At 38.6% G+C, this 26,934-nt stretch overlaps 1 protein-coding gene across 1 annotated transcript in view; it reads left to right on the top strand.

The window, feature by feature from the left end:
• The first annotated feature begins 106 nt into the window (after positions 1-106).
• Positions 107-26,934, top strand: part of LOC139136465 (eukaryotic translation initiation factor 4 gamma 3-like) — a 41,355-nt gene continuing 14,527 nt past the window's right edge. Inside the window, exons 1-4 of the mRNA XM_070704191.1 lie at positions 107-1,561; positions 16,700-16,902; positions 17,095-17,261; positions 17,551-17,675. Coding sequence (XP_070560292.1) covers positions 107-1,561; positions 16,700-16,902; positions 17,095-17,261; positions 17,551-17,675 — 1,950 coding nt within the window. The remainder of the gene's footprint in view (positions 1,562-16,699; positions 16,903-17,094; positions 17,262-17,550; positions 17,676-26,934) is intronic.

Here is a 26,934-nt window from a genome sequence, read left to right as displayed (position 1 = left end):
TTGCGCACAAGTACCAGGAAGTGCCAGGCTTGAGTTCCGAGTACCGGTGTAGTCGACTGATATCTGTTGACGTTTGAACTCACGACCCTATTCAGTCAACACAAAGATGGCGTCGGCTGATTCCGATGACGATGATCACAAATCTCTGAAAGAGGAAATTCTTACATGTCAACTGTGTTTCGAGGTTTATAAGACACCAAAACTCCTGTCCTGTCAACATAGCTTCTGTGAGCATTGTCTTGAACAGTGGGTAGAGACAAACCATGGTATATTGGTCTGTCCTTGTTGTCGACAACACGTAAGTTTGCCCGAAGGAGGCGTTAAGGGATTGCCAACGAACAGGGTAATCTCTCACTTCTTCGACTACATCGATCGTTCGAAGAACAAAGCTGTTGAAAGCAAAGGTGCACCACCATGTGAAACATGTTCAAGTAAGAACGCCGACAATCGGTGTATAGAGTGTTCTCAATACTTATGTGGGCGCTGCAGCACCGTCCATAGCAAGGGCAAGCTGACACGGAAACACAGAATTCTGACTATCGAAGATTTCGAGACGGAAAAACTTACAAACCCAACTATCGAACAACCAGAAACATATTGCGAGAAGCACATTGACGCTGCAATTGAGTTGTTCTGCCAATCTTGTGAAATATGCCTGTGTGTAAAATGCGCATTGACTGAACACCCGAACCCAACACATCAGTACGTGTCCTTAGACAAGGCTGCCGTCAAACCGAAAAAGGATTTCAGAGAATTTGTACAGAAACTCGACCAAGACAGAAAACGAACAGCAGATGCGCGAAATGCTGCCGTACACGAACGTCTACAGCTTGAGAAAAATCTTAAAAGAGGAATGGAAAAAATTGACAAACATGTTGATAAAATAATACAAAATGCCCGGGACATGCAAAAGAAAAGCCAAGAATCATATCGAAGGGCTTTCGACCTTAAAAACAAAGTTTTGCAAAGTCAAATTCAAAATTTAGAGAGAAGAGAAAAGTCCTTGAGTAACACCCGTGAATTTGCAGAGATGCAAATAAGCTATGCAAGTTCTGCACAGTTTCTTCTTTTGAAAGACGAAATGAGACAACAAATTCAAAATGTCTTGACAACAAAAGTGAACACAGACTTGGAAGAAAACAGTTGCTTGGATTTCGAAGTAGATGCAAGTCCCGCCGTTGACAAATTCGGCGAAGTCCAAACTTCATCTGCCGTGGGCCACATGAGTGAACTTGATGGATTAAATACCGAAATCCTCAAAGTCGGAGAAGAACACATCCTGGGTATTCGGACAAAAGACAGCTTAGGATTTAATGTTGCAGCTGCCCCATATATAGATGCAGAGCTTAAGCTTATTGCCGTGGATGACGTAGGTGATGTGCCGGTACTTCACAGCAAGGTACTGCCAGTTGAGAATTCAACAGGCAATGCCGGATTGTGTCATGTCAAGGTGAAATTTCCGACAGAAGGAACTTATCAACTGAAGGTATCAGTATGTGGTCAACCACTGCCTGGGACACCCAAATTGATGAGAGTTTATTTTGCAGAAAGTTCTACAGAGGTAAGAATATAACATTCAAATGTTAAAGGATCAGCTGAAGTGCTGATGATTTTTATTCAGGATATATGTGTTGTGTCAGTTGCAATATCTTTTACTATCACAAACATATTGAAACATATAACTAATTAGCTTGACAACCATCGTATATGTGTAAAATGCACTGCAGTGGTTTGCATCTGAACCCCAGTCAGAGTTCTATAGTCAGAATTCACTTGTCAGCGATCAGAATGCTCACATAACAGTACGACAGGCTAACCCTTACCAAACTAGAGGTATGAATGAATACATTATGTATACACCCAATGGTGGCGATGTATGAATCTAAAGTGCGTCCACCCCTTCTGATGTAGTGATTCTTGATATATCATATTCTAAAACTCTTGTTTTGACATTTTCGATTTGAAATTTCGATGATCTAAGTCGTGACAATGCCCCAGTCCTCAAACGTTCACAGTGAATAAAACAGAAGGCAGATGCGAGACATCCTTCTTTATATTATATATATATATATATATATATATATATATATATATATATATATATATATATATATAATACAACGGCACCAGACTTTTAATCAAATAAGTCAAAACGTCGTTTTAGCATGGCCAATCACGTCCAGGTGATGTATCATCTTTCAGCTTTTCTGGGCTATCATCATGACAACTATATCAATTGGGCACTTTGTTTTACTCCTTCTGGCCTATACTAATTTAATATTCAATAAGGTCAACTCTTAATCGCTTCTTGCATATGAGTTTGATCCAAAGCACCCTCTATCGTTAGTTTGATGGAAACGGGGCAGAATGTATGGCCATCATGTTGCTATATTAGCAAGAAGGCTTTGCACTCAACAGCCCCCACTCGTCGTACACAAGGGCGTTACATTTAATCTTTCATTTTTTCAAATTTTACTCCTATAATCGGGTCACCGATGTTATATATAAACAAATTATTTAATGAATGTCACATTATGACCATTAAGAGTTTAAAAACTAAAATTTTCGCTAGTTACAAAATGTACCAGTCATGCTCGAGCACGGTAATGGGATCACCCAGCACGCACGGCCGCAGCCGTTTACCGGCTTTCATTAACCGCACCCGGGTACTCGTGTGCGGATACAGGGTAGCCGTACGTATCCAAGGAGTTTTTGTGCGGTCGGTGTTATTTTCCAGTTTCCAGCGAAATGAAAAAGTCATAAATGAAACAGCACTGCTAAATAATTGTCAGTACGACGGGTGTCTACTGAGAAGTGTACGGCAGCATAGCTCTGCATGGCAGGGCTGTGTGTTACCAGCGTTATACGGCCTACCACCACAGCAGTATAACGCCGGTAGCACACAACCCTGCCATGCAGAGCTAGGCCCATACAACGTAGCCCCTCTCTCATTGTATAGTGCTTTTTTCCACTTGCGCTGTCGATGACTTTACCGAGAAGCCAGACTGGCAGATTGTGTTGGCCAGTGAGGTAACACAAACTGCCAGTCTGGCTTCTCGGTAAAGTCGTAGACAGCGCAAGTGGAAAAAAACACTATACTGTGAGAGAGGGGCTACGTTGTATGCGACCGTACACTTTGTTTAGTAGACATCCGTCGTACTGACATTTATTTAGCAGTGCTGTTTCGTTTATGAGTGTTTTTTTGCTGTTTTCGCGTACTAGTAGTTAGCAAGCATATAGAAACTGGAAACTAACACCGACCGCATAATAACTCCTTGGATACGTACGGCCACAGGCGTACGGAACGTTTCGTAGATCGTCGTCGGATGGGAAGTGACTGACACTGTGAGGCCGAAGGCTGAACCTTATGTATTTAAGGTATGTCATGAAAAATCGACCGGTGGCCCGAAACAAACGAAATAAAGCATCTACCTCAAAAATAATTACATCGACCGGTCGGAAATACCTTCAAACTTTCAAATCTTTACTCTGGTTACAGCATTTCTTTCAAACCGCCAGTTATGGGCGATAATTAACTGTCCGGCGAGTACTCGCACTTGCATTGCCACTTCGCCATTTTGAATAGCTTTTTTTACTCCCGAAAGCCTTTGCGAGTGGACGAGTGACCCTGTGAACAGGTGAAGAGTTTGTTTACAAATGTCAGATGGCGGGATTTACAAGCATAAACTTTCCCATGGTTTGCGTTGATTGCCTTGTTGCCAGATAGCTGAAGTTGTATTCACTGACTGTATAAAATTTATCTACGGTTAACGGTTGAATTTAGTGGTTGTGGGGTCACCATCAAACTAAAGATAGAGGGCGCTTTGGGTCAAACTCATATGCAAGAAACGATTAAGAGTTGACCTTATTGAATACTAAATTTGTATAGACCAGAAGGAATAAAAGCAATGTGCCCACTGATATAGTTACCCCGATGATAGCCCAGAACAGCTGAAAGATGACACATCACCTGGACGTGATTGGTCCCGCTAAAACGATATTTTGACTTATTTGATTTAAAGTTTGGTGCCGTTGTATTAATATATATAAAAAGAAGGATGTCTTGCATCTGCCTTCTGTTTTATTCAATGTGAACGTTTGAGGACTGGGGCATTGTCACGACTTAGATCATCGAAATTTGAAATCGAAAATGCCAGAACACGTGTTTTAGAATATGATATTAGGGTGGCCAAGACATTTTTTCTCTTGTTTATACACACAGTTTAAATGGATTTTTAGCAAGAATGGGGTAAAAGAAGAAAAATAAAATAAAAATTATGCAAATAGCAAAAGTCATGAATTTTTAAAGCAATAAAAATGCCAATTTTTCACGGACAATTTTTGGCAAATTTTATTTCAAAATATTTTATTTCAAAATATGCCGGATTCCTTCAAGTTTGGCAACCCATAATTTTTTATTTACTTCACATGGAATCATTAAACTATGTGTCTTGTGCACATATTTACCCAATATTATGGAAGAATCAAGATTTGACTGATGCACAGTCTTGGATTTTGAAACTGTGAGTGTTGAAAATTGAAAATATTTTGTCTGACTTTGTCAAAATTGCGACGGCACCGTACCATAGATTAAAAATGGATGGATTTTTCGCTCACATTTGGTGTACCAATGTGAGGTTATCGTATAAGCTGAATCAGTTCATTTGCATCTGATTTACATGTCTATATGTCTGTATATTTGTGGGTATGTGCGGATGTAGGTCCGTCACACACAAAGGCTCCCATACCGCCAAAGCTACCATCTCAGTATTTGGTGTACAGGTAGATGCAGGGGTTGAGATGTGAATTTGTTCAAATGAACACATCAGTGTCAAAAATGTGCAAATGAGGTAAGAAAAAGTGAAATCCTGCAAATGTGCAGGAGGCATGCCAGTGAGAAACAGGCAAACTCCACTGATCTTGACTCATTTCCTGTCATTGTTTATGAACTGTTAAATATTAACAGACCAGTTGCAACCATAGATAGTAGATGGGGAAGACCGTTTATACTAAACTAAGAGGGGCTTGTTTCTGCTATGCATGTTGCTAAAGTTGACCTCCAGTACCTAAAGTTAGACCTTAATTACTTTTGTCATTCTTGTTTTTCTGGTTTAAATATTTCTTGTTGTTTTTCTGGTTGTACTGTGCAGAAATCATTGCCATAACATCAACGTAGAATTTTCCTCCACTGAACAGATAGAAACAACATTTATTGTTGATCATTGGTAACCCATACTGGTATATACCAATTCTGATCAAATTTGAGCGACACCGTATAATTGCGGTATTTTTATGTTTTTTTGAATTTTGAATTCACATAACGAGTTAAACATAGGGCCAAAGTCCCTGAAGCTACTATAGACATGGATACATGACTGTATGAAATTATCTCACTAAGGTCATCCTAGGGACTTGTAAACCAAATATTAAAGCTGTCTGACCAGCGGTTTTGAAAAAACAAGCGACTCAACAGTTGACAGAGCTCTGCTGCGTTATGTAGAGAATAACCTTTTGTGACACATGTATTGATGAAGATGGTGGATATCTTTGATAGCTCATTTCAGGATGGCCTGACCAAAAATGGAAAAAAATTCCGTAAAAATACAGATTTGCATATTTCATCACAATTTTAACAAATCTAAGTTGGTTATCCCTAGGGACCTGTATACCAAAAAACAAAGCTGTCTGACCAGTGGTTATGAAGAAGGAGATTTTTTACCAAAAACGCCTTTTTTGGTGCTAATTTGCATATTTTCAACAATATCAAAAATTAATAATACCCTCAAGGACACTATGTGCTCACATTCGGTTTGAATTAGTCCATTTGAGAAATATTTAAACCAGGAAAAACAAGAATGACAAAAGCAAATAAGGTCTCCAACTTAGGTACTGGAGGTCATCTTTAGGAACATGCATATCAACTTCTATAGCAATGGGAGAAGCAGATTCTAAATACATAAGCAAATGTCAACAACAAAAAACAGAGAAGGCTTGATAAAAAGAAAAGGTGGGAGTGGGCAAAAAATGCACAAGGGATCTGGTAAAAAAGTAATGCTACATCATTGATCTTCTAAACCCTACCCCCTCCTGCATATCAAATGTTCCACCCCTTGGTATTACATAAGACCAAATGACAGGAAGTACATTTACAACCTTGGAGATTTTTAATTAATGCCATGAGTGTTATCATTCTAATGTAAACAGCACTTAAGTTAGTTACAGATAGTGAAATACCTTCCACTGTGGGTGGTGATTACAACATCTGGAATTATCCTGGATCCAAATTTCTCATCAGTTTTTGTATGTCTTACATAGAAAAGTTGCAAAAATTGGTCCAAAATGAAAAAATCACCTAAGCTTTGTTTTCTGGATCAAATTTCCCTACAAATTGGTATCAAATATGACAAAATTATGTTCACAGCCTTCAAAATTGTCTAACAACATATCCTGGGTTAGTATAGGTCATTTAAGGTCACAAACTGAGAAAAGTACCTAAAATATACAAATTTTGGGGTTTCCCAACACTTTGAGCAGAAAATTTATCTAATAACATCTTTCAGGACTTTATACCAAATTACAAAGCTATCAAACAAGGGACTTTATACCAAATTACAAAGCTATCAAACAAGTAATGTTGAGATTAAGTTTTCTTGACCAAAAATGACAATATTGTCTTAAAATACAATTTTTTATATTTCAGGACAATTTCAACATATTTAACTATTGTCATCTCTGTACGTCTGTGTACGAAATATGAAAGCTGTCTGTCCAGGGGTTTTAAAAAGGAAACACTGTCTAAGATTTTTTGACCAAAAATGACAAAATTGCACAAAAATAGTAATTTTCCCAATTTTGTCATAATTTCAACAAATTAGAAGAGTAACACCCTTGCAAAGAGACAACCCAAATTTGAGAGCGATTGGGCTGGCGGTTTCAGAGAAGAAGAATTTTTACTGAAAATGAGAAAAATCACAAAAAAATTCAGCAAAAATACAAAATTAAGGATATCTTCACAATATTCATAACACTGTATAAGGTTGGCCTAAGGTACTTGCACACAAATTTCAAAGCAATAAAAAAAGCGGTTCTTGAGTTATTAATTCTTAACCATTTTCACATTTGTAAGCTCATTTGCATAATTTTGGCAATGCAGACTTCATTTGAAGAAAATCCCATCTATAGCCCAGGCTGCATCCACACACCAAATACCAAGCTGAAAGGTGCAGCGGTTTGTGTGTTTTGATGTTGACGGACATACTGTACGTACATACATACATACATACACACATACATACAGACGCCATCGACTTCAGCCTATGCGATAAACTCATATTGGTAAAACCAAATGTGAGCTAATAAAAACGGTTTCTCAAAATCATATATTTTATCCACACAACAAATATCAAATCAGTAAGTACTGCAGTTGTGGACGGACGCCTAACAAACGGACATACATACATACATACATACATACATACATACAGACTGACGGTGCACGCCGGACGAATACCCATCGCAATAGCTTTTATAGACTATATTAGTCTATAGTAGCTAATACACCAGAGTTAATTACATTCTTATTAAAGTAAACAAGACTTGCTTAAATCAAGATTTAAGTCATAAAAAACAGCATATATGTATCTGTCAGGTTATCTTTATCAGTATTTCCATCCTATTAACAAAGCACATTTTAACTTTCAAATTAACATTGTAAGTAAGTTCTGTTGAATAAGTTGAGACTGTACGTACTCAGAGAAAGCACACTGAAGAGACAAATGTTTGAAACTTAAGAAGTTCAAGGTCATCAAAAGCATTATAAGGAATCATGTAACACTTTCTTGCACTGTTTACACAGATTGCATAATTGCTATAAATAGCACATGAGGAATCTTACAGCCCAGCTTTACCATAAAAACCCTATCACTTTGACCACTCTTTTAATTGACCACTCTATTTTTTTCCTCAAAAAGTAATTTTATTTTATCCTTACCAAGTCAACCATAAATAGAAATTAGAACTTTCTCTATCTCTATTTATTTGACCACCCTATCATGACAAGCTATTATGAGCAATTTCTTTTAGATAACGTACAGGGCACAATAAATGACAGTTCAGAATATGTCAAAGTTGGGATTCAGGAAAGTTGCCTTTACATGTTTTAATCCTCCAAGATGGTAGGCATTTCACTATGAACTGTCAAAAAAAGTTGAACTTTCTGATAATTCTACACTAAAATTATTTTGGCTTTGATAATTTCCCAATTAATTCAATTATTCCTTAAAAATACAGATTTGCATATTTCATCACAATTTGAAGAAATCTAAGTTGGGTTATCCCTAGGGACCTGTATACCAAATAACAAAGCTGTCTGACAAGCGGTTATGAAGAAGAAGATTTTTTACCAAAAACGCCTTTTTTGGCATTAATTTGCCTATTTTCAACAATATCAAAAAATTAAAAAAAAACAGTTTCTCAAAATCCTATTTTTCATCTACACAACAAATATCAAATCAGTAAGTACTGCGGTTCTCAAGATATTTGAGTGGACGGACGCCTCACAAACGGACATACATACATACATACAGACTGACGCCAGACGCCGGACGGATACCCATCCCAATAGCTTCTATAGACTATAGTCTATAGTAGCTAAAAACTAGAGCTCACAATACAATAACATTTTGTCACGATGTTATTCAATAACATTTAATTCTAACAAATAAATGTAAACTGCCAATTGTCTTTTAATGCAGTTCATTTTCAGCCATGAAATTGTAGAAATAACAAAAATAACTGACCAAAATTGCGACCAAAATTTTGTTTTTTAAATGGTCATGTGAATTTCTTAAAATAACGTTGCTTCTCATGATTTATGACACAGCCCATAAAACATTTTGTCTGTTAAAAGGCAGTTGGATGCTACATGAATCACATACTCACTTTTAGGTAAGAAAATGCAAGTATAGGTTTTGGCATGAAATGTAGAATGTATGGAAAATCATAAGAACGGAATATTTTGGAGATTTTAAGGCCATTCAGTTGCTATGCTAGCTGCCAATACTATTTTAATTGGAGATTCATCTTTAATTCGGAGATTCAAATGAAAAATAACATTAAAATGTTGAAAACATCTACTTGCAAAACTCAAACCAATTCTGTTGCTGTGCTAGCTGCCAATACTATTTAAATTTTTATTCATATGAATAAAGGAAACATTAAAATTTTCAAAATTTTTATAATAAATCTGACAATACCTCTCTTTTTTAACTCAGGGGATAATATAAATACGTATTTGTTATTTTTTGTAATCACTGTTGAAAAAAATAGTGTATATTTCTATTTTTCATTATTTCTCAAGTATTAGTTTCCCTTACTCGCCTCACAACCTGCCACTAGAGGGCGCTTTTCATTCAGGGATATACGCGTACAATACTGATTTACTCGGAAAAAATCGACCATATTTTGAAATTATCAACATTTTTATCATATTCAAACCATGCCATAAGCAAATGAACACTCATCATTGCCATCGCCATGAACGATCTGTTCAATTTCACCAATACTTGGCTGTCCGCTGTCCTAACTTCAGCCTCAGCCTCAGGCAGGCTGTCAATGGTGTGAGTGTGCCTGCCTTCCGCCGCCATCTTGAGTCACACTGTACTGAGGTCTGTGAATGAACACGATTTTGTTTTAGCTCATATTTGGTTTTGTATGTAAATACCAAAAAGACCTTATATGATGAGTCTAAGTGGCGTCTATGTCTGTATATTTGTGGGTATGTGCGGATGTATGTCCGTCACACACAAAGGCTCCCATACCGCCAAAGCTACCGTCTCAGTATTTGGTGTACAGGTAGATGTAGGGGTTGAGATGTGAATTTGTTCAAATGAACACATCAGTGTCAAAAATATGCAAAAGAGGTAAGAAAAAGCGAAATTCTGAAACAGGCTTGAAACAATCTTACTCCACTGACTTGAGTCATTTCCTGTCATTGTTTATGAACTTTACATATTAACAGACCTGCTCAAACCATGGACAGCAGAGGGAAGGAAGACCGTCAGTAGAGGGGAGGAAGACCATCTATGGTCAAACTGGGGGGGGGGGGGGCTAGCTGCCTTTCTGCTATGCATGTTGCTAAAGTTGACCTCCAGTACCTAAAGTTAGACCTTAATTACTTTTGTCATTCTTGTTTTTCTGGTTTAAATATTTCTTGTTGTTTTTCTGGTTGTACTGTGCAGAAATCATTGCCATAACATCAACGTAGAATTTTCCTCCACTGAACAGATAGAAACAACATTTATTGTTGATCATTGGTAACCCATACTGGTATGTACCAATTCTGATCAAATCTGAGCGACATCGTATAATTGCGGTATTTTTATGATTCGTACTTGTGCCCGTGGACAGATTTTCACCTGACATCACTTTTTGGTCTTCTGGCCAGAGGTCCATATATCTTTCTTTCATAAATATGACTTTGTTTGTGTACTGTCTATTTACTGTCTGTTATGTGCTGTTTTGTGTCTATGCTTGCAACCACTGTCTTACGATTCTGACCTAGTCATTGGCTTATGGATCGGTATGATTGCGATTATTTCATCATATTTCACAGAAATGTTGGAATGATGTTGAAAAAGAGCATGCTACAAGTTTTATGGCAAAAATATGTATCTAAATGGGAAAAATCTACTCACTTTACCTCGTATTTGCTGGGTAAACTCCCCAGAATATAACAAGAACTCACCCCTACATGTAAATGAGATGGTCTGCCACTTACTGGCCAAGTTTCACAGTTCTATGACGGCGTGCACGGGGTCCGAAAGCAGTGCGTGCCATGAGCGGCGACCGCTCGAGCGCTGTGGCCGGTCAGTATGAAGTGGCATTTTCGGAGAGGAAAAACACTATTTTTCTATCGTTTTTTCTTCAGTTTTTTAATGAAACCTGCCTCATACATTGATTTTAATTGGAAATATCCATTTTTTTGGTAACTGAGCTACTTATTTTCATGGCGTTTAAAATTTCATGAAAATCAAATTTCACTTCCAGTGTGCTTGAGTTGCGTATAATGTCGCAACATTTTAACTAAACTTTGGCCACCCTAATGATATAATTTGTCACGGATTGTATGCAATTCTTCAAAAGATGTACACATGATGTACACATTAAAGGTAAATCTTTTTTCAGGAAGCTAAAAATATTCACTTCCATATGAATGTACCCATGATGTATACAGCAGGGGTTTCACTAAGTTTTGAAGTAGGGGGCTAAAATAAAAATGTAGGCGGCTTTGTAGCTGCGTACCATAACCGCCAAGCGGTCTTCGGGGAGGGTGCGGGTGCGGGAGAGGGGTGTCCCCCCCTTCCCGGCCGAAGGCCGGAAGCCCTGAAAAATCAGCTAAAAATTCACTTTTTACAGCTCAAAGTCACTTGAAATTATATAGTATTTTCAGGAGTATTGTCAGCAGTGCTCCAGGACAATTTGTGTTAAAGGGAAACCTAAGTCCAGCGACTTTGACAGTTTATCCCTTCCAAAATCACCCTAGAGTAAAATGCAGCTCAAATTTGCAACATAATTGCACGCGCTGACGACTACGGCGCGACGAAAAGAGAAGTTCAAGTAGACGACATTTATGGAAATGAGTCCGGAATTCCATGGGCGCGAAAGGGCTCATGGGAGAAGCGTGCGTGACGTCATCGGCGATACAGACGATTGTGGCTTGCAGCTGGAGGAGTACTGTGAACACGACTATGGGGAGTTCGGACAGCGATATTTCTGACATCGAGTATTACTTTTCCCTGACTGAAATCAAACCATACTAATTTGAACCTGTCCAAGATATGTAATAATTAGAAAGCATCTCAAAACATCGTTCATATCTTGGTTGCTTGCGTTTTGTGTATGATTCAGCGGAGGGAGTCACTGTGCTTGTACAAACCCCGATCTGGATTGGAGAGACTGAGTGACCCTGCGATCCTTCAACGCTACGTTTCTAAAACAGAGTTTTCTGTATCAGTCGCTTAAAATTAATTTTTGGTTCGTGAATGATACGGAATGATTGACTGATTGTATGTGTTACCGTGTAAGTCGAGCTTGGCCAGATCTTTAAGGTTGCGAAATCTCCCATATGTATCAGAAAATATTTATTCGCGATTTGACAAATCTATTATAGTGTCGCCTGTTTTTCGAAGCTGGTGTCGAACTTAGGAAGTAGGACTTACTCAGATCTACAAAGTGATGAAATCCCCGATATAATGAATATTTGCCGGCTATTTAAAAAATAGTATCGTCTTAAAGCTTATTGTAAGGAATTCTGTGTTTCATACAAGACCAGCCCAAACTCCCGATGATTTCCGATATGTCCTCTGTTCAAGTCCCGATCGCCAAGTAAAAATGTTTACATGTAAAGAACGTAATTTGTGCAAGGGCCTCCCGAGTCCAGATGATATCCGATCGGCCCTCTCGACGAAGTCCCGTGTGGACATTTAATGAAAAAAATGCTTTACATGTAAAAAATGTATTTCGTGCATTAATAAATCTAATAATGTAAAACATACAGTATTCTTGATTTCCGGCCATGGATGCTATTTTTGAACTAAGAGTCGGACAGAGGTATTCGGGTGGTCAGATCTGTTACTAGAAGGTGGTGAAATCTCTGATATAGGCCTACATCGGATATTTACCCACGATTTGACAAAGTATCGTCTTGTATCAGAGTTAAAGTCCTAAGTCGCCAATATTTATCGGATAAATATCCGTGATTCCGTAGACCCGGCATGCCAACACCACACAGTGCAAGTAAATCTAGGATCGTCTGGTATCGATATTAGCCTAGGAGTTCCGGCGCAATTGATATTTATCGGGTACATATAATATCGGCGATTTCTCACACCCGGCGTGCCGAGACACAGTACGCAAAAAGTCATTCCAATATCTTGTAATATCAATATTACAAGGTATAGTCCCGAAATTGCCTATATTTATTGGTTATAAATCTGAGATTTGGCAGACCCGAGATGTCAAGATAAGAGACGCTTTGTGTAGTTTCGTCTTCGGATTTTAGAGTCCCGAAATCGCCAATATTAATATAAGTTATATTTATCTTGTTAAAACCGGCGACAGTAGGCTGACTCAGCATGTCAAGATACGAACCGCATTGTGTAGTATCGTCTTGTATCGGTATCAGAATCCCGAAATCCCTTATAAAACAATCATCCTGAAAGAATTAGAACATAACGTTGTATCTTTTACAGATTTTTAAACTCGCCCGACTTTCTTTAGCCACTGTCTTCGAAAAAGCTGTTCTGAGGGAAGACGGTAAAAGCCGACTCCGTTTGTTCTTCCCTGAGTGATTTTTGCACTCAACTGAACAACAGTTAACTATTTTTATGCTACTGAGCATTAAAGAGTCGTAACGTGCAGAACTGCACTCCTGCAGTCATAGACTCCAATGCTTTGGTAGGCTGTCACACACGTTCGTGTATCGCCGATGACGTCACGCACGCTCCTCCCATGAGCCCTTTCGCGCCCATGGGATTCCGAGCTCATTTCCATAAATGTTGTTTACTTCAATGTCTCTTTTCGTCGCTCCGTAGTCGTCGGCGCGTGCAATTATGTTGTAAATTTGAGCTGCATTTTATTCAAGGGTGATTTTGGAAGAGATAAACGGTCAATGTCGCTGGACTTAGGTTTCCCTTTAATATATCATAAAAGCCATTTACCTGGGAGATTAAATATGATAATTCATAAATAAAAATGATGAAAATTGGGTAATGCTGAATATATTTTGAAGAAAGAAAACTAAAATCTAGAAATAATTTGACAATACTGCTCAGTAAAGTACCTTCATGTATGGGGTATGAAAATTGGTATGTTAAGAACCTCTATTTGCTTTTAGGAGGTAAACTATAATAATTCATTACTATTAATGATATAAATTTGATATTGTAGGCGATATTATACAGTGTTTCATCTAGACAGGGGGATGGGGATCCCCCTAGTGTTAACATGTTGGCACCCCAAGTAATTTATCAAGAGGGACCAGCCTCCCATGAAATGGTGTCAGTCATGTCTTAGAGATTCAAGTAGAACACATGATCTGGTGAAGTCCTCCCCACATTTTCTGGTAAATAGGGGGAAAATCCCCCCTGTTGATGCCATCCTGGATGAAACACTAATATTTTAAACACAAAAAACGATAAACTTTCTTGTACAATGTTGTGCGCAATTAAGAACCCTGATGTTGGGTATGAAAACACTGGTAAATGAAGGAAATTAATACCAGTTAGGAGGTGAAAATGATATTTATTTATCAATGATTAAAATTTATTATGGCGACCATACTTAACAAAATGGAAAAAAGTAAGAACCTTGACATGGGATATGAAAATTTGTACGTTCAGAAGCTCACATAATGGATTTAACTTGATGATCGTTTTCGAAGTGAGTTCGAAGGTCTACTCGTATTTTAGTGATCACTCAGGTCTATCCCTTCTTATTGGCGCGGGCAGCGGGTAGACCGAAAAGCAGCACATATCATACCTCCAGCTGTACGTACACATTGACGCCTATGGCAGTGCAAGTGCAACGCCCCGCAACGCAGGCCGGCCTACTAAAATTTAAACTGTAATAAATTGAGAAGTTTTTTCGTAAGAAAAAATCAGGCCATTACCATCGAAAACAGTTTAACCCACGAAATTACACTCTCCTTCGTTCCTTTGTGCGCTTTAAAGTTTGACCTCGCGATCGCTTCTCCCTCTGTTCCGGTCATTTTGAATTGAGTTTATGAGGGCCGACAGGTGTAGTACGGACGTTTTCATTGGCGAATATAAAAGTTACTATATTGGGGTAAACAATTGCAGTAGCAAATAGAATTGTCCATTGCAATGCCGATTTTTACTCAGGCAATACACCCCAGACGTGTTACACGGCGATCGCAGTGCTCGTCTACTAAACTTTGTTTCACATAAAACCCGTTAAATATTTGATAGCACAGCTTGTGATACTTGTCCGAACCATTTCAGAAGGTAAAAAACATTTTAGCGATGAAAGAGTCCCAATTTTCCAAAAAAGTAGCCGGCGAAATCGTAAGAGTAACGGGGTCAATTTCGCCGGCTGCCGGCTCTTAATGAAACCCCTGTATCGACAGTATATCACAGAACCATTATCTTGACTTTCAGTTTACGTTTAAAAATGCACACATGATGTATTGGTCAAAGACATGATTGACTCATTTTCTTGCCAAAAAGGTAAAGTTAAAAGATGTAAAAACAATGCATGCATCAAAAGTACATCACAGGACATCACTGTGGAAATACAGATTTCAGCTCATGGATTACAATCAGAATATAATTCACAGATACATGTATCTCTAGAAGAGTTGCATCAAATTTGATGAAACGTAGCACAGATGTTGATCGTTAGGTGATTTAATGGCATGCATTGATATGTAGTAGTGTTGATTTGCATATTTAATAAATTTTAGTAATTAGACTGATATGTTAAGAAATTCATCAAATTTCATGAAACTTTGTACAGATGTTGAGCTGACATTGTTTTAACATTTGAATGAAGACATTTATCAGTGTCATTCAAATTAATTGCTAATTTGCATATTTAATGAACTTTTCTATTTAGTGGGCTATGTCCAGAAATACTGCATCAAATTTGATGAAACTTGGTACAGATGTTTATCTTTCCGTACTTGTACTGTGCGGAGACATTAAGCAGTATCATGTCAAATGATTGCTAATTTGCATATTTTATGAACTTTTCTAATTAGTGGGCTATGTCCAGAAATACTGCATCAAATTTGATGAAACTTGGTACAGATGTTTATCTTTCCGTACTTGTACTGTGCGGAGACATTAAGCAGTATCATGTCAAATGATTGCTAATTTGCATATTTTATGAACTTTCATAATTAGTATGATATGGCTAGAAATACTGTATCAAATTTGATGAAAACATGGTACAGATGTTGATCTTCCAGTAATGTTATAGCTTGCACAAATATGTAGAAGTATCATGTCAATTAACTGATGATTTGCATATCTAATTAATTTTCGTAATTGAGCTGATGTGGCGAGAAATGGTTCATCAAATTTCATGAAACTTGGTACAGATGTTAAGCTCACATTGCTTTATCATTGAATAAAGACACAATGCAGTATCATGTTTATCAATATTTAATTTACATATGTAATGAACTTCATGTCCAGAAACACTTCCTCCAATGACACGAATTTTTGTACAGATGTTGATCTCACAGTGTTGTAATACAATTCATTGACACTTGGCGGTATCGTTTATGAAATGTGGTACACGTGATAATCAGTCAGTGTTATGATAGTTATAAATGTTTGGAAACATCCTGTTGATGAATTACTAATATACTTATTTAATGACCTTTTATAATTAGGGTGGCAGCCCACATTGGTTTTACGTTTTCACCACCATGGAACTCAATCTTTGACCCAATTAATGAACAGCACCCATTAAAAGTACCCATTAACAAGTGGGGACTGTGTCATCAACGAAGACTTGTTCGTCATTGGTTCCATAGTATCCTCTGATAGATGTTCCTACCTTAGGTTTAATATATGTAGTCTTCAGACTATTCATACCATTTGACCAGTAGTGTTCATGAAAACTCACAAATAGACAAACAGAAAGTTAATGTACAAACTGTCTTTGTGTACAGCAAATTGTTGATGAAAACATTCAACTTAGTCCGGGAGGTAGGCCAGGTGGCGTGTTTTGTGGCTGGGGACGGGGCAGCAGTGGAGCCACTGGAAGCAAGACTCAGCAGGAACAACAAGAAGCCAGACTTACTCCCACCAACAGATTCCAGGCTCTTGCATTCGGAGAGACGCAGGTGTATGACTCGTCAAGGCGAGGATCAAGGTAATGTCTCATAGTAGAGTACTTAGACTTGGTTCAAGGAATTGATCAGGTTTGTATACATGATAACAAGTACTTGAAGTTGCTTGTTAGCCTTTTTAGACCAGAATTCAATGTTTTTCTGATTCCATACTTGGAATGTGAAGGGAAACATTGACATGCAACTTGGCATGACAAACCGTTTTTCGACATCAGGGAGCTGGGAAGAGGATGTGACAACAAGGGAAGCAGGCAGTTGAGCGGACTAAGACTATCGTCGTCAAGGGAAAGTGCTTCTGACGGAAGAAATAGAGAGAGAGAGGAAGCGATTGCAATTAATTTGTCATATTCTCAAGCTTTAGCAGAGAGAGGCAAAGACACAGGTAAAATACAAATCTTTGATCTAAGTGTATTTATTTCTTGCTTCTTCAAGACAAAATTAAGCGATGAGGCAAAGTTATGGATCATCCTATTGGTCAATGTAGAAATTTCTACGGTTGTTTTGTTAAAAGATGGCTTTTTCAACCCTGTACAGAAGAATATTCGAGTATAATTTTAATTGCAGAAAATATATATTTGATTCTTAGTATAAAGCCAACCATTTTGATCACCTCAGTCAAGCTCTTTGAAACTAAACTCCATCACTTGCGACACTTGCTTTCTGCAATGCAGCCAGGACACAGGAACCACAGGCTACAATAGAACCCAAAAATGTTGGCAATGAAATGTCCGAGGATGCCATGGAGAAGAAATGCAAGGCAATATTAGAAGAATTTATGCATCTCAGAGACACTAGGGTAAATATTAATCTCAATTGAACCAAGTTTTAGCAATTTTCCTGCCAGCTTTTTATTGAGCTAATTAGCAATGCTTTTAAACGTTTTACCAATTGCTTACTATCAGCAAAATATAACAAGTGCTTTTTGTAACTACAGAGCATTTTGAAAACAGGTTACTGTTTAGTTATTGACAGCAATGAGGGCGGCAAGAGACTAACGTGAACATGAAATTTATTTGCAAGCTTGCCATACCCTGCTTGTCAACATCAGAACGAGGCTCTTAGCTAAAACCTTGCCATAGAGGGTGATATCACTACATCTCCTTTCCAAGATGAGTTTGTTCCTGTTGATGATTACGAAAATACATTTTCAATTGCAACAAAATTGAGGTCACATTTAAGACAGCATGTGTAACTTTGAACATAAACAAACAAAGACAACTCACAAAATCTCAGTTCATGCATCACTGTGAAGTGTCTGGAGATATAGAGCAATTTGCAACAGGCTGTTCATGAGCATAAACATATTTGAAAGTGATTTTTGAATGCACAACATCAGCATCACGTCTAATTTGCTTTGCGGTTTTATAACTCTTCATGAACGAGTCATGTAGAGTTCAGGAGTCTACTGCATAATTGGTTGTGCAGGTGCAACAATTCTGCTGGCAGATATTTCCTTTCCAACCTCCTGTGTCTTTGTGTGGACTGTCCTGTTTAAGCAGTCTGAGCGGAGATTATGGTGGAATTTTCGAATTTCCAATTTCATCTGCATCCAGAGATACTTTTATGTCCTTATTTTGCTCTAGGTGATCAATATGTCTGGTGACAACAGTTACGTCTAGGTTAACGAACGCAGTGTGCCCGTTGCACAAACAGCAGTTGCGGTTCTTTTATCTCCTTTAACAGACACTTCTTCTCTTCAGGGCTCCCCCAAAGTTACCAAAATGATTAGCCAGCTCATTAGCCAAATCAAAAATCTTTTAACCATTTTGAGTAACTTTTAGCCAATTTATGATCTCAAGTGTGGCAGCAACTTTCTCGGCATTCAGGAGTTCCTAATTTTACAAATAAAGATGTTTTGTATGATTTTCATGATGGCTTTTATATTAAAGAAATATTTGTTTAGTTATTGCATTAATAATCTGTGTTTTTATGACATGTCAGGGATAGAAATACTTTTTCATTTTTGGTGGTTAACTTTTACCACCAGAAATAAAATTAGGTAACAATTGAATTCTAAAAATCTGGTCGCAATGTGAAGTGTATATTACAAAGGTACAGTCAGTATTCTCAGTATGGTAGCTTGTCACAAGCTACAGGCTTCTCATGTGGCAAATTTATGCAGTCTTCCTTTACCTAAATGTTTGAGCCGCAGGAATAAAAAAATTCTGTGTAGAAGACAGCATTTAGTAGCACACTGGCAGTGTAGATACGATTATTGTGTTATTTAAGGCCCCGGTGTTACCTGTATGTCATAGTTGTGATCAAACAGGCTGAAATAGCATCTTGAGTACAAGTATTTTTCTTGAGGCAAAAAGGCTGGGCCAAACACAACTCTTGTAAAACAAGACACAACGATATATGTTCATTTAAATTACTCACTGTTTGAGAGTATTTATTGTTTTAATGATTATGATAACATTTCAACCCAGATATATTTTCATTTGATATTTTGATATCATCAAGAAATGTCTGGTGATGTTCACTTCTACATTATTAAAATGGTGGAATCTGCAAAAAAAATAAAATCAGTCAGAATCACATAATTTATTGTATCAGTTACAGCAGTGTGAAATAGGCGGAATCGACAATTTTGATAGTTCTACTTTTGAGTTGTTGCTTTGATGTTAACATGCAAAATTGCAATTCACAAACGTTATGATTTGAAATGGATATGCTTACTGCAATTACTGTTGACAATTTCCCTTTGCCATGACTCTTAATAGCATTTAATTTAAAACTGAGAGTGAAGCTGAATGCCATTTAAATTGGAAGGCACCAAAATTACCTTTCACCTATTGGACCACCCTAGGTGGTTTCTTTTGAACCATAATTGTGTACTTATGTCTTCATGCAATACATCACATGATGAGATGACCCAGATTTGACCTTTCAGAAAACCTCTGAGTTTCTCCTTTTCCTTTGTATTATGAGTCTGTTTGTGAAAGTTTCCTTTAAAATTATGGTTTTTGCTGTCAAACTGAGTAGTTGCTGGCCAAATTTTGATTGTAGCAAAGTAGGTAAACTTTTGATAGACTCAAGGACGAACGGGACTCACAGAGGCAAAGCCAACCTTCGGTGTATCGATGGGATGGTGTACTGATGTTTGTTTTACGTATCAGGGAATTTGTATCTTTGTAGAAAGGAGAGTAAACTATTTCAATACATTGTAGCTTTGTAGAAAGGAGGGTAAACTGTTTCAACGATTCCTCATCAACTGCTCTTTTGCTCGTAATGTGACATTATTGGGGGGTGGCGGGTGGGGGTATGGTTTCAGCTGTTCCAGTTTCTCAGGTAGGATTGGTACAGATAATTCTCCTGCTGAACAATGATTCTGCTGGTGATTATCCATTTTTCAGTGTTGTTAAGGCAATTGAGGCCTTAGATGGATCATTTACTGTTGCTAGCAACTTTTTGACTGTTTGCACATACAGCTCTTTCGATTCCCCCATTTGATATATGGACTGCTGGTTACCTGTGCAAAGTCATAATCTATTGCGAATTGAACTCTTCTCAGGCGTACAGTGTTCTATTATCTGACATTACATTTTCCGGTACACCCTGGCATATAAGGATAGATTTCAAACATCTGATGACTGTGAGTGAAGACACAGAGTTGAGTTTAACAACTCCACACAGTGAGAATAATAATCCACAAGCGTGGGGTTATGTTGATCCATTCCATTCCAAAAGGTCGGTTGTGACTCTTAGTCATGGTTATTGTGGGAATTGGGTGGGAATTAATGGTTCAGCTCATTCTTTCTGACTTTTAACACATGTGTCACAGACTTTCACCAAGTCGATTATTTCGTTACTGAGTTCGGGCCACCATATTGCGGCTTTTTCACGAGCAAGACATTTTGATATGCATGTCCCTGGTGACCTTCGTGAATTTTTTGTAGTGATTGACCTTGCATCTCCTTTCATAGGTCTACTACCTTTCACAAGCAGTTCGTCATGAGTGGTTACTTCTCCGCTGACATGCAGTATGGTTTTGCCATTGGTGCTTCGGTTTCGACCATTCTGGCCATCCAAGTTAAGTCTTCCAAATTCTTTGTCCAAAGCAAGGGTATGAGTGGTTTGTGTCAGTTTTAATATGAAAGTGTAGTCCTGGTAGGTATAGTTGTTGAGGCGTTGACATGCCCATGTAATAGCCAGTGCTTCCTTCTCTATTTGTGCAGATCTTGATGTGTGCTTGATATAGCTCTTGACGCATATACCACAGGATTCCAGTGTCAGTCAGCCTGTTTTTGAGGCTGAACTGTACCAAGGCCGTATGCTAATGATCCCGTGGACAAAAACATCACAGATCGTATGTTGTACATGGTGTACCAGACAGTGTAGAACTTATTAAGCAATGACTTAACTGTGAAAAATGCCTTGTCTTGAGCATTATACTCTTGCCACGCATTTTTCTTTGATAAGAGGTCTCTGAGGGCCTTTGTAGTCTCTGCCAAAGTCGAGTGGGAATTTGCTCAACTGGTTTGCCATTCCCAGTAATCTTCTCAGTTCAATGATATTATTACTATGTTTATCCGTCTCAATGATTGCCTTAACTTTGAGGGGGTCAGCACTAATTCCATTTTCACCAATGATATGACCAATAAATTTCAAGAATAAACAGAGAATACACATTCGTCGGGATTTAAAGTTAGAGCAGATTTCTCTAATCTGTGCTGAACATCAATTAGACGTTTTATGTGCACGCATCTTATTTACTCCAACGATAAGGATATCATTCATTTCGCTTACTACACTTTACAAACCCTCAAGGATTCGCAGCATGTGTTTTTGAAATGTTCCAGCGCTGATGAGATGCAAAAAGGTAGTCTACAGAACGCAAATCTGCCGAAGGGCGTCATAAAAGTTATAACTGAGATTTCTCGCCTCCATCAATCTACAAAACCCACTGTTTGCGTCAGGTTTCGAGAATGCCTTCAAGTTGGCACCCTTTAACTGTCCAAAAGTTTGGTCTACGGAGGGTATTGGATGAAGTTTTAAAAGCTACATGTTAATAGCGGGGTTTCATTGTAATTTATTTTCATCCACTATATCTTCATTTTAATAGGCTTTAGGCTTATACACCTATTTTTCGAGATTTTGCCAATTTGTTCGACATTAATTTACAAACTAAGTCATACTGAACAAAGGGGACATAACTTCAGCTGTGGAATAACAGCTTGGTCAAGTGCTGTGTGCGGGTTCCTGGAATATTGAGGGTAAGCAGCTCCACACATTCATTTCTTGGTTGTTTATGTTTAATTTACTGGATGGCAGTGCGTACTTTATCTTTCGCTATTTGTGTATAGACCTACGAGTATGGTGAGAGTGTCCGGTTTTGGTTACACCACCTTCCAAGAGGCGTAGCCCCCTGACACTCTCATCATAGCCTGACGTAGGGCTATTTTGTGTATAGAACCGATCATGCACGGCAAGACAGCTGTGGCTGCGTGTCTATGGTGCGTAATCCAGGCCAAAATTAATCCAGGCCAAAATTAACACCTACAACGTGTTGAGCGGTCTCAGTCAGAAAAATGTAACAACTTAGCCGGCTATTGAACCACTCTTTTTTGGGAGTGGAGATTTAGCCGAGTGGTTCTGTCTGTGGCCTCTCAGCTAGGCGACTGATGCCGTATGTTGTGGGTTCGAATCCGATTGAAAACTAGCCGTATTTTCTACCCTAGGTTGGTAACACTGCTGGTGGACAGAATTGTCCCCGAGGTTATCGTTCGCCCAGTTAAAGCGATGAAATTCGTTTCTTCGCTTCGATAAAGTGTGTATGTGCGATGTATGATAGTGAGCATGCGTGCGTGAGTGCTTCACGAACTCTACAACGTGTTGAGCAGTCTCAGTCAGAAAAATGTAACAACTTAGCCGGCTATTGAACCACTCTTTTTTGGGAGTGGAGATTTAGCCGAGCGGTTCTGTCTGTGGCCTCTCAGCTAGGCGACTGATGCCGTATGTTGTGGGTTCGAATCCAATTGAAAACTCTCCGTACCTAACATTTTGAACCAACGTGCTTGCAACTCTCACGAACCTTCATGCAACTCTCACGAATCTGCATGCAACTCTCAAGAACCTCAATGCAACTATCACGAACCTTCATGCAACTCTTACGGACCTCCATGCAACTCATGAACCTCCTTGCAACTCTCACCAACCCTCATGTAACTCTCGTGAACCTGCATGCAACTCACGGACCTCAATGCAACTCTCATCGACCTCCATGCAATTCTCACGGACCTTCATGCATTTATCACAGACCTGCATGCAACTCATGAACCTCCATGCAACTCTCACCAACCTGCATCCAACTCGCGCAAACCTCCATCCAACTCTCACGAACCTCTATGCAACTCTCACGAACCTCTATGCAACTCGTAGAGTGCATTTGAAGCTTAACTCATTTGAACTACACTGCTTTTGTCTTGCCACAGGCGGCCCAGACGTATTGAGTTTTTCTTAGTGTTTTCTTTATCAGTTCCTCTCCTTTTCTTCATGCTCTGACTGATCGGAGTAAATAAAATAAATGATCATATAACCTAACCTAGCCTCTTAACTCTTTTTATTTTACACCCCATTGCAAGGTCTTTTATCTCTCATATACATATCTTGTAATTAATTAGTCAACACAACTAATTATGCTAAACAGGTATTTTATGGGTTGGTCAACATTGCGAGAGATAGAGATGTAAATGAAAAAGGTTGATGTTCATGTTTGGACAGTGATCAATTTTTTAAGGCAGAACTTGAAACACTGTTATCAATTATTGAATTATGGAAAATCATAGTTTTAGCAAAGTGTCAGCAACCTGTAGTGACGATCGATCTCTATCACAATGAAACACAATCATTTAATCGGTGCCGGGAGGGGTATTTCTGATATTTTCATCCTAGGGTGTGCCGCCCAAGTCGAACAAATCAACCATTTACATTCAAAAGATATGACCCATTGTCAGGGATTTACTTTGCAAAGTTGAAGAATTTTCACTTTCATTCAATGTTTCCTGCAGCATGGGACATTAACTTTGGTATTGAGCCATGCTCAGGATTTTTTTTGATGAAAATTCGGCCCCTGTTTAGGTATTTTTTGTGAAAAAGTGACTCATTCGGCGCCCCCCCCCCCCAATTCGGACCAAATTGTGTCCAAAGAAACCAATACGTCAAATTCTGAGTAGGGAAAACTTGTGGGTGACAAACCGATAGAAGATAAAAAGCAGCCAAGCACTTCACAAGCTGACAAACATCATGATGTTGATTTCAGTACGGGTGTTGCATGGGACATAGCTGACGCAACTGAACTGGGTGTTGATTGTAGTGATATCTTGAAAGCGATTCGTAGGAAGGCAAAACCAACATCAACACTGACTTCCCCTAAAATGTCAAGTCTACCTCCTAATTTTAATGAATGGGGCACAAAATGCGCCTTTTAATGAACATGCAGAGAAAACACTGCAGATTGTATCAGACTGCACCATTGTGCATACTACGGATAGTTTTCAATCGGATTCGAACCCACAACATACGGCATCAGTCGCCTAGCTGAGAGGCCACAGACAGAACCAGTCGGCTAAATCTCCACTCCCAAAAAAGAGTGGTTCAATAGCCGGCTAAGTTGTTACATTTTTCTGACTGAGACCACTCAACACGTTGTAGAGTTCGTGAAGCACTCACGCACGCATGCTCACTATCATACATCGCACATACACACACTTTATCGAAGCGAAGAAACAAATTTCATCGCTTTAACTGGGCGAACGATAACCTCGGGGACAATTCTGTCCACCAGCAGTGTTACCAACCCAGGGTAGAAAATACGGATAGTTTTCAATCGGATTCGAACCCACAACATACGGCATCAGTAGCCTAGCTGAGAGGCCACAGACAGAACCAGTCGGCTAAATCTCCACTCCCAAAAAAGAGTGGTTCAATAGCCGGCTAAGTTGTTACATTTTTCTGACTGAGACATCGCACATACACACACTTTATCGAAGCGAAGAAACAAATTTCATCGCTTTAACTGGGCGAACGATAACCTCGGGGACAATTCTGTCCACCAGCAGTGTTACCAACCCAGGGTAGAAAATACGGATAGTTTTCAATCGGATTCGAAGCCACAACATACGGCATCAGTCGCCTAGCTGAGAGGCCACAGACAGAACCACTCGGCTAAATCTCCACTCCCAAAAAAAGAGTGGTTCAATAGCCGGCTAAGTTGTTACATTTTTCTGACTGAGACCGCTCAACACGTTGTAGAAGTTCGTGAAGCACTCACGCACGCATGCTCACTATCATACATCGCACATACACACACTTTATCGAAGCGAAGAAACGAATTTCATCACTTTAACTGGGCGAACGATAACCTCGGGGACAATTCTGTCCACCAGCAGTGTTACCAACCCAGGGTAGAAAATACGGATAGTTTTCAATCGGATTTGAACCCACAACATACAGCATCAGTCGCCTAGCTGAGAGGCCACAGACAGAACCAGTCGGCTAAATCTCCACTCCCAAAAAAGAGTGGTTCAATAGCCGGCTAAGGGACTGGTCAGTTTCTTTGGCCGGGGGGGGGGGGGGGGGGGTGGATTATTTTTTTGCTGACGTCAAAAAGTGGCTGACCCCCCCTATTCCAAATTTTGAAAACAGGGTGACCCCCCCTATTCCAAATTTCGAAAACAGGGTGACCCCCCAGCGCGCGACATAGGAAAAACAAAAGGTGGACATAAATATATATATATATATATATATATATATATATATATATATATATATATATATATATATATATATATATATATATATATATATATATATAGATATATAGATATATAATATTTTACATGTTACATATATTTTTATTTTGAATAGTCATTCTATGTTTTAATGAAATTGTTGACATGTCAGTTGTAAGATAGGAATTTCAAAGTGTCAATCTTAAAGTTTGAATACAGTACATTTTGAATGAGCTGTATTTTGAATGAGCTGTGAATGTATTTCACACTTTCTATGCTTAACCAGATGTCCTGAACTGTTGTACAGAAATGGATGTCAATCATTAATATCAAAGAGGAAAAAGCAGTGAATCAAAAACTTTGATGGGTGTTAAGACTTGCCAACCATCCAATTAAATCTCCTGAGGAGCCATAGAGAGCTTTTTTAGCCAAATCTGATGTGTACAGTGTCTGAGAGGACCTTTTCTTGTAACATTAAAACCATAAAAGCACAGCTAATAATGACAAAAACTGCCTTTTTTAACTGTTATTTTGTTCATAAAAAAGCATCTTTCTACAGAAAACCTGTGACACAAAGGAAAATAATTGCATCAATGAGAAGGAAAGATATCTTGTCATTTTTCTATCTCTAAAATAAGTCACTGTATCAAATATATATTGTGAAATATTTGTGCATGTTGCTTTCTCATACTGAATTCTCATAGAGAGAACAGAAAGGTATCAGGAATTTGTCATCCTTTTCATATGAAATGCAGATTTCATAATGGTATACACTTTAACTTAGCAAACATCAAGATATATCTTATTTATTAAAGTATGGTGCCCGAAGGGCGCGCCAAAAAATATTAAACATCCTGATATATATGCCTTGTATATTAAAGTCATGCACCTGAAGGGCATGCTGAAAAATGTCTGATATATTAAGGTAATGAGCTTGAAGAGCATGCTGAAAAATATTGAACATACAGATCTCTGATGTATGTATGCTTTATATGTTTAAGTTGGGCGTGCTGAAAAACATGACTGATTATTAAGGTTATGCGCCTGAAGGGCGCGCCGAAAAATACAACTGAATGATGAAATTTGTGGCTGACACTAGCATTTTAGGCAATGACGAGCCTGTGTCAAAATTCAAAAACACACTGACCCCCCCTATTGGGCATTTCAAAAACATGGTGACCCCCCCTATCACCAAAGTCAAAAACAGGGTGACCCCCCCATGAATCCACCGGCCCCCCCAGGCTGAAGAAACTGACCAGTCCCTAAGTTGTTACATTTTTCTGACTGAGACTGCTCAACACGTTGTAGAGTTCGTGAAGCACT

The sequence above is a fragment of the Ptychodera flava genome, chromosome 7 (genome assembly GCF_041260155.1).
Source record: "Ptychodera flava strain L36383 chromosome 7, AS_Pfla_20210202, whole genome shotgun sequence".
Taxonomy (NCBI): Eukaryota; Metazoa; Hemichordata; class Enteropneusta; family Ptychoderidae; genus Ptychodera; species Ptychodera flava.
This window is presented reverse-complemented; position numbering and strand designations above follow the sequence as displayed.